Raw genomic sequence first — 12,171 nt, forward strand, 5'->3', positions numbered from 1 at the left:
TCCCTCTCAGGTCTGCATAAGATTTTTCTGCCCCATTAGACCCCCGATGCTAAATCCGGCCCTATCACCTCCTCCGTCACCCCCATCATCCCCTCACCTCCTCTCTGCCCCCATCACCATCGTGATGCCGGCGCTCTCGGGTCCGGCAGCCGCAGGGGGGACAGCATGCAACAGACGCTGCTGTGCCCTGCTCCCCCTGCCATCAGCCTTACTCTCTCCATCTTCCCCCCGCAGCATCTCCAAGCCCGTTCCCCCACAGAACGCTGCTGAGCTGCTGCTGGGGGAAAGAAGGAGAGAGCTGCGGTGACTGGTGCCGGGACATTGCTGGGTGATAGCAATGTCCCAGCACCCAAAGCAAAAGTTTATTAAATTTCTCCCCCTCCGGCGGGGGGCGGGGGCGGGGGTGGAGAGAGAGCTGCACACAGTTCTCCTGTCCACTCACTGTGCGGTCTCTCTCTCTCCTCCCCGGTTCTCGGGCTGGGACCTCAAGAAAATGGCGCCGCCACCCGCCCCATGTACTGTAGCTGTGTACTGCGCATGTCTATGCACATGCGCAGTACACAGTGACGGAGCCTCCAGTGAAGTGAACCAGACGGACTCCGTCGGTTCACTTCAATGATGTGGAGGTGCCGTATAGTGTCTGTGCGTGTGTCGTGAAATGACGTCACACACAGACACTATAAACATGGCAGCCCCCTGTGCAGCAATACATTTTAGAAAAAAATACTGAAACACTACATTAAAAAAAAAAAAAACATCCAACAGACTTATTTATACTTATTACTTTTCATTAACCTCTTAAGGACATAGGACGTACCGGTACGTCCTATGTCCTCACTTGCACTTCAAAGCGGGGCCGCGCGGCGGCCCCGCTTTGAAGTGCCGCGATCCCGGGTGCCGCGTGTAGCCCGGGACCGCCGCTATTAGCGGGCACGGTCTGATCGCCGTGCCCGCTAATTAGCTAATCGGAGGCAGCTGTCAAAGTTGACAGCTGCCTCCGATTACCGGAGGCAACGTTTCCCTGGTGTCTAGTGGGGGAGATCGCTCCTCCTCCTTGTCCCGGAGGAGCGATCTCCGTTACTGATGCCGGCCGGGGACGCGTCCAAGATGGCGCCGTCCTCGGCTCGGCACTCGTTTAATTCCGGCTGCAGCAGCCGAAAGCAAACGAGTGCCGATCTCATGGATCTCTGCAGCATATCTATGCTGCAGAGATCTCAATGAGAGATCACAGTGTATATACTAGAAGTCCCCCAGGGGGGCTTCTAGTATATGTGTAAAAAAAAAAAAAAAAGTGTTGTTAATAGTAAAAAGCCCCCTCCCCTAATAAAAGTCTGAATCACCCCCCTTTTCCCAGGTTTTAAATAAAAGTAAACAAATAAATAAATAAATAAACATGTTTGCTATCGCCGCGTGCGTAATCGCCCGAACTATTAATTAATCACATTCCTGATCTCGTACGGTAAACGGCGTCAGCGCAAAAAAATCCCAAAGTGCAAAATTGCGCATTTTTGGTCGCATCAAATCCAGAAAAAATGTAATAAAAAGCGATCAAAAAGACGTATATGGGCAATCAAGGTACCGATAGAAAGATCAAATCATGGCGCAAAAAAATGACACCTCGCACAGCCCCATAGACCAAAGGATAAAAGCGCTATAAGCCGGGGAATGGAGCGATTTTAAGGAACGTATATTGGTTAACAACGGTTTGAATTTTTTACAGGCCATCAGATACAATATAAGTTATACATGTTATATATCGTTTTAATCGTAACGACTTGAGGAACATGCATAACAAGTCAGTTTTACCCCAGGGTGAATGGTGTAAAAACACATTTCCCCCAAATAAAAGAAATGCGTTTTTTTTTTCAATTTCACCACACTTCGAATTTTTTTCTGGTTTCGCAGTGTACTTTATGCAAAAATTCAGCCTGTCATTGCAAAGTACAATTAGTGACGCAAAAAATAAGGGGTCATGTGGGTTTCTAGGTGGAAAAATGCAAGTGCTATGACCTTTTAAACACAAGGAGGAAAAACCGAAAACGTAAAAACGAAAATGGGCCATGTCCTTAAAGGGTTAAAAAATTATCAAAAATGTGACACTGTCCCTTTAAGTGTGGATGCTCACAGTTAAAGGTCTCCTTGCAGCACCTGATGCTGATGCCAGCACAGGGGGTGCAGGACACATGGGGCAGTCCCAGTACATCAGGACATCTCTATATAGAAATAACTGGTCATAAAGAGTCTACAAGAAGTAAATACAATCCATACAGGGGGTGGACTGAGTTGTACCCAGGTAACACCTGTTACTGGGACTGTCCTCCACGAAAGAGCTACAGCTGCCCTGATGAAATGCCTCTGGTCTCTTCTACCTTTACCCACAAATTACTAAATTGAATACAAGATGAGAAGAAAGGAAAGAATCGTGTCTAATCCTCGTGATGCGTTAACACAGACTAATAAAGTTTCAGTACTAGGAGAGCCGGGTTACACCCACACACTGCAATACGCTTACTAATGTCTCCTCCAAAATGGCTCCTGTGCAGCAGACAGGCACAGCGGCGCACGGCTCAGTGACGTCATTCACATAGACACGCCCACCCTCGCGTCAGGTTTTGTAACAACTTTATTGCTTCTTTGCTGCTTTTGAACGCAAATAAAGATGTAAATCTGGGCGATGTCGATGGAGTTTTACGACTGAGTCTGTTAAGTGAATGAGTAAGCCTTGTGTGAGCGGAGAGGAGTCGGAAGGAAGCTGACGGGCGGCAGAGGTCACAACTATGCTCTGGTGACAGGGCACGTCGCCGGCGGCCATAGCTTCCTTAGTATGTTCGGCTGCGGACGTTCTGCGATGGAGCCGACCCTGCGCTCTACATACTCCTGTGTGAGGCGTTTGAGCGCCATAGCAACACAGAGGCCACGCGATGGAGGTGAGAGCCCGCTTCTTACCGGCGCATGCGCAGCCGCGGTTCATGTGGAACTATAAGTGTCATCAGACCTCAGCAGCTCCTTGGATATGTTCTCACAGGCTAAGTAATGTGTGCACAGAGAATTCAGGCCCACAGGATGGAAGTGTGTTGCCCAAGGCAACCATGTGAAGTGTCCTGATTGGTAGCTATGAGCGACATTTCATTGTAGTACCTGGGCTAGTGTGTATGGATGTGGTTAAAGGGGTTATCCAGCGCTACCAAAACATGGCCACTTTCCCCCTACTCTTGTCTCCAGTTTGGGTGGGTTTTGAAACTCCGTTCCATTGAAGTAAATGGAGCTTAATTGCAAACCACACCTGAACTGGAGACAACAGTAGGGGGAAAGTGGCCATGTTTTTGTAGTGCTGGATAACACTCAGTATCTGACTCCTGGCGGCTGCAGAAGTTGGATGCTGCCATAGGAGGCTTGGAAAACACAAGGCTGTATCTAGGAATCGCTCATCTGAACAAAGCTAAGAACATTGTCATCAAGCCGGTGACCTTTCAGCGCTGCTCCGCTCCCTGCCGCTCCACCCCGGGTGCTGGGGAAAAGCTGCATCCAATCCTGGGAAACTGGGAGAAGTTTCCCAGGATTGGATGCAGCTTTTCCTGGCATCCTGAGAGGAGTGGCAGGGTGTGGAGCAGTGCTGAAAGGTCACCGGCTTGATGAGTTAAGCACTGATCAAACAATGTTTTTAGCTTTGTTTAGATGAGCGATTCGGTCATCTCTACATCCAGCCTTGTATTTTTCAAGCCTCCTATGGCGGCATCCAACCTTTGCAGCCGTGGGGAAACAAATGCCGAGACTTCAGGTTTGGAGAATGTTGCCTAACCCAAAAAGTTCAACAGGTCTACTCATCACTAGTACGGTAATAATATGAAGAGATCATACGTGAACTTTATTCACTGGTCAGTAAAAGACTAAGACAAAGCTTTTGTTTTACACTCAACCATAGAGTAATTCAAATGTCCAAGTAATGAAAACAAAGTAGCCGCACTCACCCTTATCCTAATGAAGATCCTTTATTTTAATATAAAAGGCAGACAAACCTGCAGTTCTGTTCCAAAAGTTGCAAAACCTGCACCCATACTGGAGTCAAGACTCCTGATGTCTCCCAAAGAAAGTAAACGTGTTTTTCTAACATCAAATAACCCCTTTAAAGGGAACCTGTCACCCCCCGGACCGGGGTGACAGGTTCCCGACCCCCCGTTAGAGACCCCTATACTTACCTCATCCCGCCGGGTCCCGCTTCTGGATTCTGTCGGGTCCCGGAGATCTCAGCCGCTGCAGCCCGGCGCGCGCGCTGAGAGATGAGTCCAACACCCATAGAGAATGACAGGAGAGTCCAGCGCTCCGTCATTCTCTATGAGCGTTGGACTCATCTGTCAGCGCGCGCGCCGGGCTGCAGCGGCTGAGATCTCTGGGACCCGACCGAATCCAGAAGCAGGACCCGGCGGGATGAGGTAAGTATAGGGGTCTCTAACGGGGGGTCGGGAGCCTGTCACCCCGGCACGGGGGGTGACAGGTTCCCTTTAATTTAAAGTGTTAGAAAGTACGAGTTCACCGGTAGTATTAGAAATCACCCGAGTGCTAGATTTACAGCTTACACTGCTCAGTACTTCTGTATAATGTCATCCAAGCTACTGCTTCTGATAGTGTACTATAAAAAGATAGAAGAACAAGACTTCTGTGTGTGTGTGTCATGTATGGGGCCTTCATAGAGGTCAGGCTGCTCCCACTGGCCCAGTAACTGATTAAAATTAGAGATAAAGCCTACAGAGGGGAAACCGGTTAAAAAATGCCTTATACAAATAAGATAGAATACAGATATAGTGCTGCACCTCACATGCTCTCACTACTCCTGAAAGGTTAACTTAAACAACAGTTACACTTTAATATGCCACAGCCCATGAGATCTTACTGCGTCTGCATGCTCCCATACATGATCTGCTGTGTGCATGAAGTCTTATGGCTTGTATACTCTCCTTTTTACAACTCATATTGTTTTAGACCCATTTACTTATATAAATATTTTTATCAGTGTAATTTTTTTTATGTTGGAAGGTTAGGGGATTGTTTTGTATGGAATTCCATAAGATGTTGGAAGTGTCCCTATGGCTTAGAACTGTAGTGTGGCGTCACTACTGTCACAGTATATATGCATATTCTCTGTTACAGCATGTAACATATTGGGTTCCTCGGCAAGGCACCCACAGAAAAGGACTGCATTTTCATCAGTGGGGAAGAAGCTCTATTTTGATACTCATGCTGTTGTTCAGATCCTGGAAGCCAGAGGTAACTTTATTCACTTGGCTTATTTTTGTACCCTGTATTATGGTTCATTATGTCTTCAGATTTATCATCTCATATGTTTTTTCCTAGGGTTCACAACCCAGCAGTCAGAGGTGATTGTGTCAGCATTACTAAAAATTATGAACACCAACATGGACCTCATAAATCAAGACATGGTTTCCAAAGTACAGCAGGTTAGACACAAGACTTTGAGGGCTACCAATGTCTTAGGTATATGTCACACATGGCAAGAGCATTGGCTGTATTGGCCGGATAAACATCACTTTATTTATATTGGAATGCAGGCACATTGGGGTGTGCCCGTGCTCCAATTTGCTGTAGAGCCCAATGTAAAGTATGGCCCGGAACCGTACTTCTCACTATGAGTACAGGCTATTTTGTATGGCTGCTGTTTACTGAATAGCAGCCGCACCAAATAGACCTGTCAGTTATTTTCTGCAGCCGCAAAGAACCCTGGCCATAGTGTAAACAGTGTATATACTAAGGCCGTGATTCCAAACACTGTAATGTAATTGATCAATGTCAGACTAATCAGGGCATCATTCCCTGCAAGCCAGACAATTCAAAACCACATGATATAATATGACCTTTTATAGGGCCCAGATAACTAGCCGTACAGAAGCTACATACACCATGCCATATAGTTGCCAGGTAAATGGTTTTAGACAAAAACGGGATGGATAGTTTATATTGCCTAGAGTCTGGACAGTGTTAAACTCTCCACACACACACCACTAGCATACATAGTTTAGCTACTAGTTTACTATAAAACTAATTGCGGGTCCGTTTTTATTACAGGAGATCAGTCTTCAGCAGGTCATGTCACACATAGCCTCTGCAAAAAAGGACATGATCATTCTGGAGAAAAGTGAATTTTCAGCTCTCAGAACAGAAAATGAGGTACAGTTTAACCCCTTGTTGCTGCAGTTAGTTTAGTCCTTAATGACCAAGCTCATTTTTCAAAATCTTACCTGTCTCGCTTTAGCTCCATGATGCTTTAGTGTATGCTAGAAATTCAGAGTTTTTTCGTGACATATTGTACTTTTTGTTAGTGGCAAAGCATTTTTAAAAAAAATCTAAATATTTGGAAAAATTGGGTAAAGTATCATATATTTTCTTTTTTGTATTAAGCTTATGCTATTCATGCATGTATGTGTTTTTGTTGAGCTTTATAATCAGTAACTGTTGAAACAAGAACGGAGAATACAGCAGTAGAGAGAAGGAGCATGTGCCTTCTTACTCCACCATACAGCTGTACACTCAGTTCAGCTAAGTGGGCATGTGTTTCAAACAGAAAACATAGATTGTGTTGCTTTAAGACCCATCAAGCACCAGCATAATTCCCACAGGAGCAAAGGTAGTTTGATATCCAACATGCCGGGTCTTTTTTTCTTTTTTATATGTCCGCCATTGGAAGTGAGTCTGCTGACCTAAATATTTCCCCCATGATCCTGGTGATTGGTGTGGTTGGGTATCCTTTACCTCATGTGAATGGACACCTTAAGACAATGCCTCCACAGAAACCTTGATTTTAATTGCAAAAATCTTCAAATTTAAGCTGCTTGTTAAACTTTGAAGGGGTAGTGCGGTGCTTGACATTTATTCACTAAATAACACACATTACAAAGTTATACAACTTTGTAATGTGTGTTATTTAAGTGAATGGCCCCCTTCCTTGTGTTCCCCTCCACCCCCGGAAGTGTGGTGCATTATACTCGCTGCATTACTGTCGACCCCGGCCGCCATCTTGGGAAAGTGAAATCTTCAAGAGGCCAGTCTTCCAGCTCTCTCTAACGCCGGTCCCCCTCGGCATGAGAGAGGGCTGGAGCTGGCATGAGAGAGGGCTGGAGCTGTCCGGCCGGCCTCCTGAAGATTACGTCATTGTCCAAAGATGGCGGCTGGGGTCAACAGTAATGCGGTGAGTATAATGCACCACACTTGTGGGTTGGGGGGAACACTGGGAAGGTGGCCATTAACTTAAATAACACATTACAAAGTTGTATAACTTTGTAATGTGTGTTATTTAGTGAATAAATGTCGAGCACTGCACTACCCCTTTAAGGTATTAGGCTGCATTCACACTTTCCGTGAAATTGTCTGTGATCGTGGATCCATGACCACAGACAATTTTAGGGGTCATTGAATCCTATGATTCTATTCAGATGGTCGATTCTGTGATCTGGATTGCGATCCGTGCTGGGAAAAAATAGGACATGTCATAACTCAACAGAAGTCTATGGGATTCATGTTTTTCATGAATGTGACCGGATGCACCAGGATATGGGTGGGTGTATGGATCATGGCGTAAAAATAGCGGACCTGGGAGAAACACTGAACGTATGAATAAGGCTTTAAGCCCCTATTACACAGGGTGACTGGAGGAGCGAATGAGGGCTGTCAGTTTGCTGCTGTGGGGGGGCTGCCCGGGTGATCGCTAAATCGTCTGGGCAGCCCATAGAGGATAGCGGCGGTCTGCTGCTGCCGCTCCTATGTCGAATGACAAACTACTGCAACGTTCATGTTGTTCATGACGGCTGATCGTTGCCTTCTATTACACGGGACGACTTTCGGCCAAATACAGGCGATAAACGTTCCATGTAATAGGGCGTTTAGATAGTATGGTTCAGTAGTAGTAGTCGTCTGCTGCACTGCTGGCAGTTCAATGAAAGGGAAAAAAGTCATTATCTCTTCCAAGTAAAACAAACATTATCACCAGGTATGGAATACTGGTCTGTTTTATGTTCATTCTGGCTAGTATTCCCTTTTTAATCTTTAATAGCGTTTTATATTCAGAACAGATAACTTTTGCATTTTTTTTGTTCTTTTAGAAATTAAAGAGTGAGCTAGAACAACTGAAGAAACAGTCGATTGTGAGTGTTGTTTTCAATTTATTAACCAGCTTCTACATTTAGGCAATGTTTACACAACATACAAACAATTGCCATTGTTTGGCACTCAAAACAACAGCCATTGTTTAGCACGTTCCTACAGCTGACATTGCAGTGTGAGCTGTAGAAACATTATTTTAGCTCTATAATTGCAACTGTCCCGTTTGGGTGTGTCATGTAATAAAATTCCATTGGCATTAATGCAAAGGACAGGTAAAAAAAAAAAGTACTGTGTGTGAACAACTAAAAACAACAGCCATTGTTTGTGAAACAACGGCCGTTAATTATTGACATGTTCATTTTTATGGCTTTGTCAAACAATGCCCATTGTCCGCAACATTGTGTAAACAACATTTGTTGTTTGCATTGACTTCAATGCAAATCATTTCATAATGATAAGAATGGCTGTTGTGTAAATTGAAAACAGCGGCCGTTCTTTTCATAAAAAGTACGGTGTGTGAACATAGCCTTATAATGTAGATTATTCAGAGAGTACTCGAAAACTCTGTATCAAACATGTATCAAAAAACTGAAGAATGTGCTCTGTTTTCCACTGCAGCCAAGAACAGAGCAGCTTTTAAAATGGCAGAATGAGATATTAGACCTGAGGTCTGATTGGTTGCTATTAACAACAAAGATTCTTTGTCTTGTTTAAAGAGAACCAATCACCTAAATTTAACTGTCCCTATTATGAAAGTATATCTCTCCCTAAGTCTATTCATGAAGATACAGACTGCATTTGCAGTCTGTATCTTTATACTTTACCTGATCCTCTGTTCCCTGGCTGTTCCAATGGGCGCCGCCATCTTGATGACGTCACTTGCATTCCAGCGGTGCGTTCCAGCGTGACGTCATCAAGATGGCGCCGCCGCCGGAACAGCCAGGGAACAGAGAATCGGGTAAAGTATAAAGATACAGACTGCAAAGGCAGTCTGTATCTTCATAGATAGACTTCATGAAGATACAGACTGTATTTGCAGTCTGTATCTTTATACTTTACCTATCCTCTGCTTCAGTGCCGCACGGCCGGGCGCCGCCATCTTGATTACGGGCCTTGCATTCCACCGCTGGAACGCAAGTGACGTAATCAAGATGGCGGCGCCGGCCTTGCTGCACCGAAGAAGAGGATAGGTAAAGTATAAAGATACAGACTGCAGAGGCAGTCTGTATCTTCATAAATAGATTAGAGAAGAGGGACTAGAAAATACACAGCGATCTTGCGCTGTATAGCGCGAGATCACTGTGTATTAACGGAGCGGCGGGCAAAGGATCATGGGAACCTTTCCTGCCGCTCTGCATGACGGGAGTTTCCTGTCTCGCGCCGCCTCTTTTGAAAAGAGCCGGCTCGAGACAGGAAAGTAAAAAGTGAATAATTAAAAAACGTGGCAATAAAAATAATGAATTATATTTACAAATGTCAATAAAATGATGATTTACATCTAATTAGGGAATAAATTTTTTTTAACATTTGTCCATGATTGGTTCTCTTTAATCACTTCACGACACATGACATACAGTTACATCATGGGTCACCTGTGCATGTACTGTATAGCATAGGCTCATGAGCTAAGACTGCTGCATATGTGGTATTACCTTTCCTAGCTCGCTGGTTCTCCACTTCCTCTGAAGGTGTAGGAACTGTATCACGATCTTCATATGCTGCAACAACATGCCGCCATTGGCCACTACATGCAGGTATGTTTTTACCTGCCTTAGATGACCGTGATAGAGTACCCGCCTCCCCTTCTGAGATTACAGCAGGAAGCGAGGGAACATAATACCTTTCCTGATATCACTTCTAATGACTGACCTTGGAAATCAATGCCATTAGTCCCATCTCATATCTATAAAAATGGAATAGAAATCAGTCCATGTGCCAGCTGCATTTATGGAGGAAGACGAACTGGAGAGAATGGAACGGCTGCACATCCCATCTATGGCTGATACTAATGCCGCTAGGCCTATATTAAAAATCAACACCAGAGTGTCTGTATATGAATTGATCAAGCCATATTGCCCCGTGTACCACCGCGCAGGTCCTCTGGTCCACACGGGTCCCTACGCTAACTCCACACCGTGTTGGTCAGCGACCGCCAACCCCGCAAAGCGTGCACGTGCAGGGAAGGGAGGCCATGGAACGGCCCTGCAACCCCAATGTCACAGGACCAGACCCAAAAAGCCCCACCAAAACCCAGCCAGCACCACCGGCGGGGAAGGCTGCCCCCAAACAACACCAGTATGGATATGGTATTACACTTACCATTGCTGCTCTCACAGAAGTGAGTGCGAGCCGTTCAGAGAGGGAGAACTGTGAAACACGAACTGGAGAGAATGGAACGGCTGCACATCCCATCTATGGCTGATACTAATGCCGCTAGGCCTATATTAAAAATCAACACCAGAGTGTCTGTATATGAATTGATCAAGCCATATTGCCCCGTGTACCACCGCGCTGGCTGGGTTTTGGTGTGGCATTTTTGGGTCTGGTCCTGTGGCATGGGGGTTGCAGGGCCGTTCCATGGCCTCCCTTCCCTGACTGTGCACGCCTGCGGGGGTGGTGGTCGCTGACTGGCACAGTGTGGACTTAGTGTAGGGACCCATGTGTATCAGATACCTGCACGCGGTACATGGGGCAGTGTGGCTTGATCAATTCACATACAGAATTCTGATGTTTTTTATGCAGCCGAGAGGTACTAGTATCAGCCATAGGTGTGAGGTGCAGCACTCTTTTTCTTCCCTGAACCGTATTTATGGAGGAAGCTTGAGTGTAAGTGGCTAGAGGTGAACACAACTCAAGCATGTCTATGCCTATGACTGTATCCATATTTTCCATTACTACTTAGGGCTGCATCCAGCTTTTTTTAAACAAGACTGTGTACTGACAAATGATTTTTTTTTTTTTTCTTACCTTCAAGGATGAAATTGCCAAAGTCCGTGCAAATAACAAATTAGATTTTAATTTGGAGAAAAGCAGAGTAAAAGAAATGGTAAGCATTGTTTTGGTGGTCTATATTTCTGATAATTTTTTTAAATCCTTAACCCTTAGACGACCCAGGGCGTATAGTTACGCCATGGAAGTCTGTCCCCAGACGACCTAGGGCGTAACTGTACGCCCTGGGTGTTATTCCCGCTATGAAGCGCGCTCCGGAGCGGAGCGCGCTTCATAGCAGGTGGGGGCCGGCTGCAGTGAGCAGCCGGGACCTCACCGGCAATGACACGCTGCAGCGATCGCGCTGCCGCGTGTCATTAACCCCTTAAACGCCGCGATCGCGGCGCGACCGCAGCGTTTAAGTGTAAGTGACAGGGGGAGTCCCCTGTCACTTACCGATCGGGACCCCCGCAGTGTGACTGCGGGGGTCCCGATCGGTAAAACGGACTGCTGGAGGTCTCTTACCTGCCTCCGTGCGGTCCGATCGGCGCTCTGCTACTCTAAGCCTGCACAGGCAGGCTCAATGAGCAGAGCGCCGATAACACTGATCAATGCTATGCCTATGGCATAGCATTCATCAGTGTAGAAATCAAACTAATGTATGTAAAAGTCCCCCAAAGGGGCTTCAAAAGTGTAAAAAAAAAAAAGTTAAAAACACCAACACACTACCCCAAAACCCCTCCCCCAATAAAAGTTGAAATCACCCCCCTATCCTATTATATAAATAAAACATATAAAAATAAATAGATAAACATATAATATACCGTAGCGTGCGTAATTGTCCGATCTATTAAAATATAACAAGTGTCATTGCGAACGGTAAACGGCGTACACGAAAAGAGGGGAAAAAGTGCGCGGATTACCGATTTTATGTTACATTATATATATAAAAAAATTAATAAAAAGTGATCAAAACGTCCGATCTTCACAAATATGGTATTAATAAAAACTAGAGATCATGGCGGAAAAAATGACACCCCATACAGCCCCGTAGGTGAAAAAATAAAACCGTTATAAGCGTCACAATAGTCCCATTTTATTTATAATTAATTGCCAAAAAAAAGGATTTCATTA

The 12,171-nt window shown here is 45.4% G+C and overlaps 1 protein-coding gene across 1 annotated transcript in view; it reads left to right on the plus strand.

The window, feature by feature from the left end:
- The first annotated feature begins 2,590 nt into the window (after positions 1-2,590).
- Positions 2,591-12,171, plus strand: part of MCUR1 (mitochondrial calcium uniporter regulator 1) — a 36,962-nt gene continuing 27,381 nt past the window's right edge. Inside the window, exons 1-6 of the mRNA XM_069960169.1 lie at positions 2,591-2,927; positions 5,146-5,262; positions 5,350-5,453; positions 6,079-6,180; positions 8,109-8,150; positions 11,084-11,155. Coding sequence (XP_069816270.1) covers positions 2,825-2,927; positions 5,146-5,262; positions 5,350-5,453; positions 6,079-6,180; positions 8,109-8,150; positions 11,084-11,155 — 540 coding nt within the window. The 5' untranslated portion in view covers positions 2,591-2,824. The remainder of the gene's footprint in view (positions 2,928-5,145; positions 5,263-5,349; positions 5,454-6,078; positions 6,181-8,108; positions 8,151-11,083; positions 11,156-12,171) is intronic.

Source organism: Dendropsophus ebraccatus, chromosome 2 (genome assembly GCF_027789765.1).
Source record: "Dendropsophus ebraccatus isolate aDenEbr1 chromosome 2, aDenEbr1.pat, whole genome shotgun sequence".
Taxonomy (NCBI): Eukaryota; Metazoa; Chordata; class Amphibia; order Anura; family Hylidae; genus Dendropsophus; species Dendropsophus ebraccatus.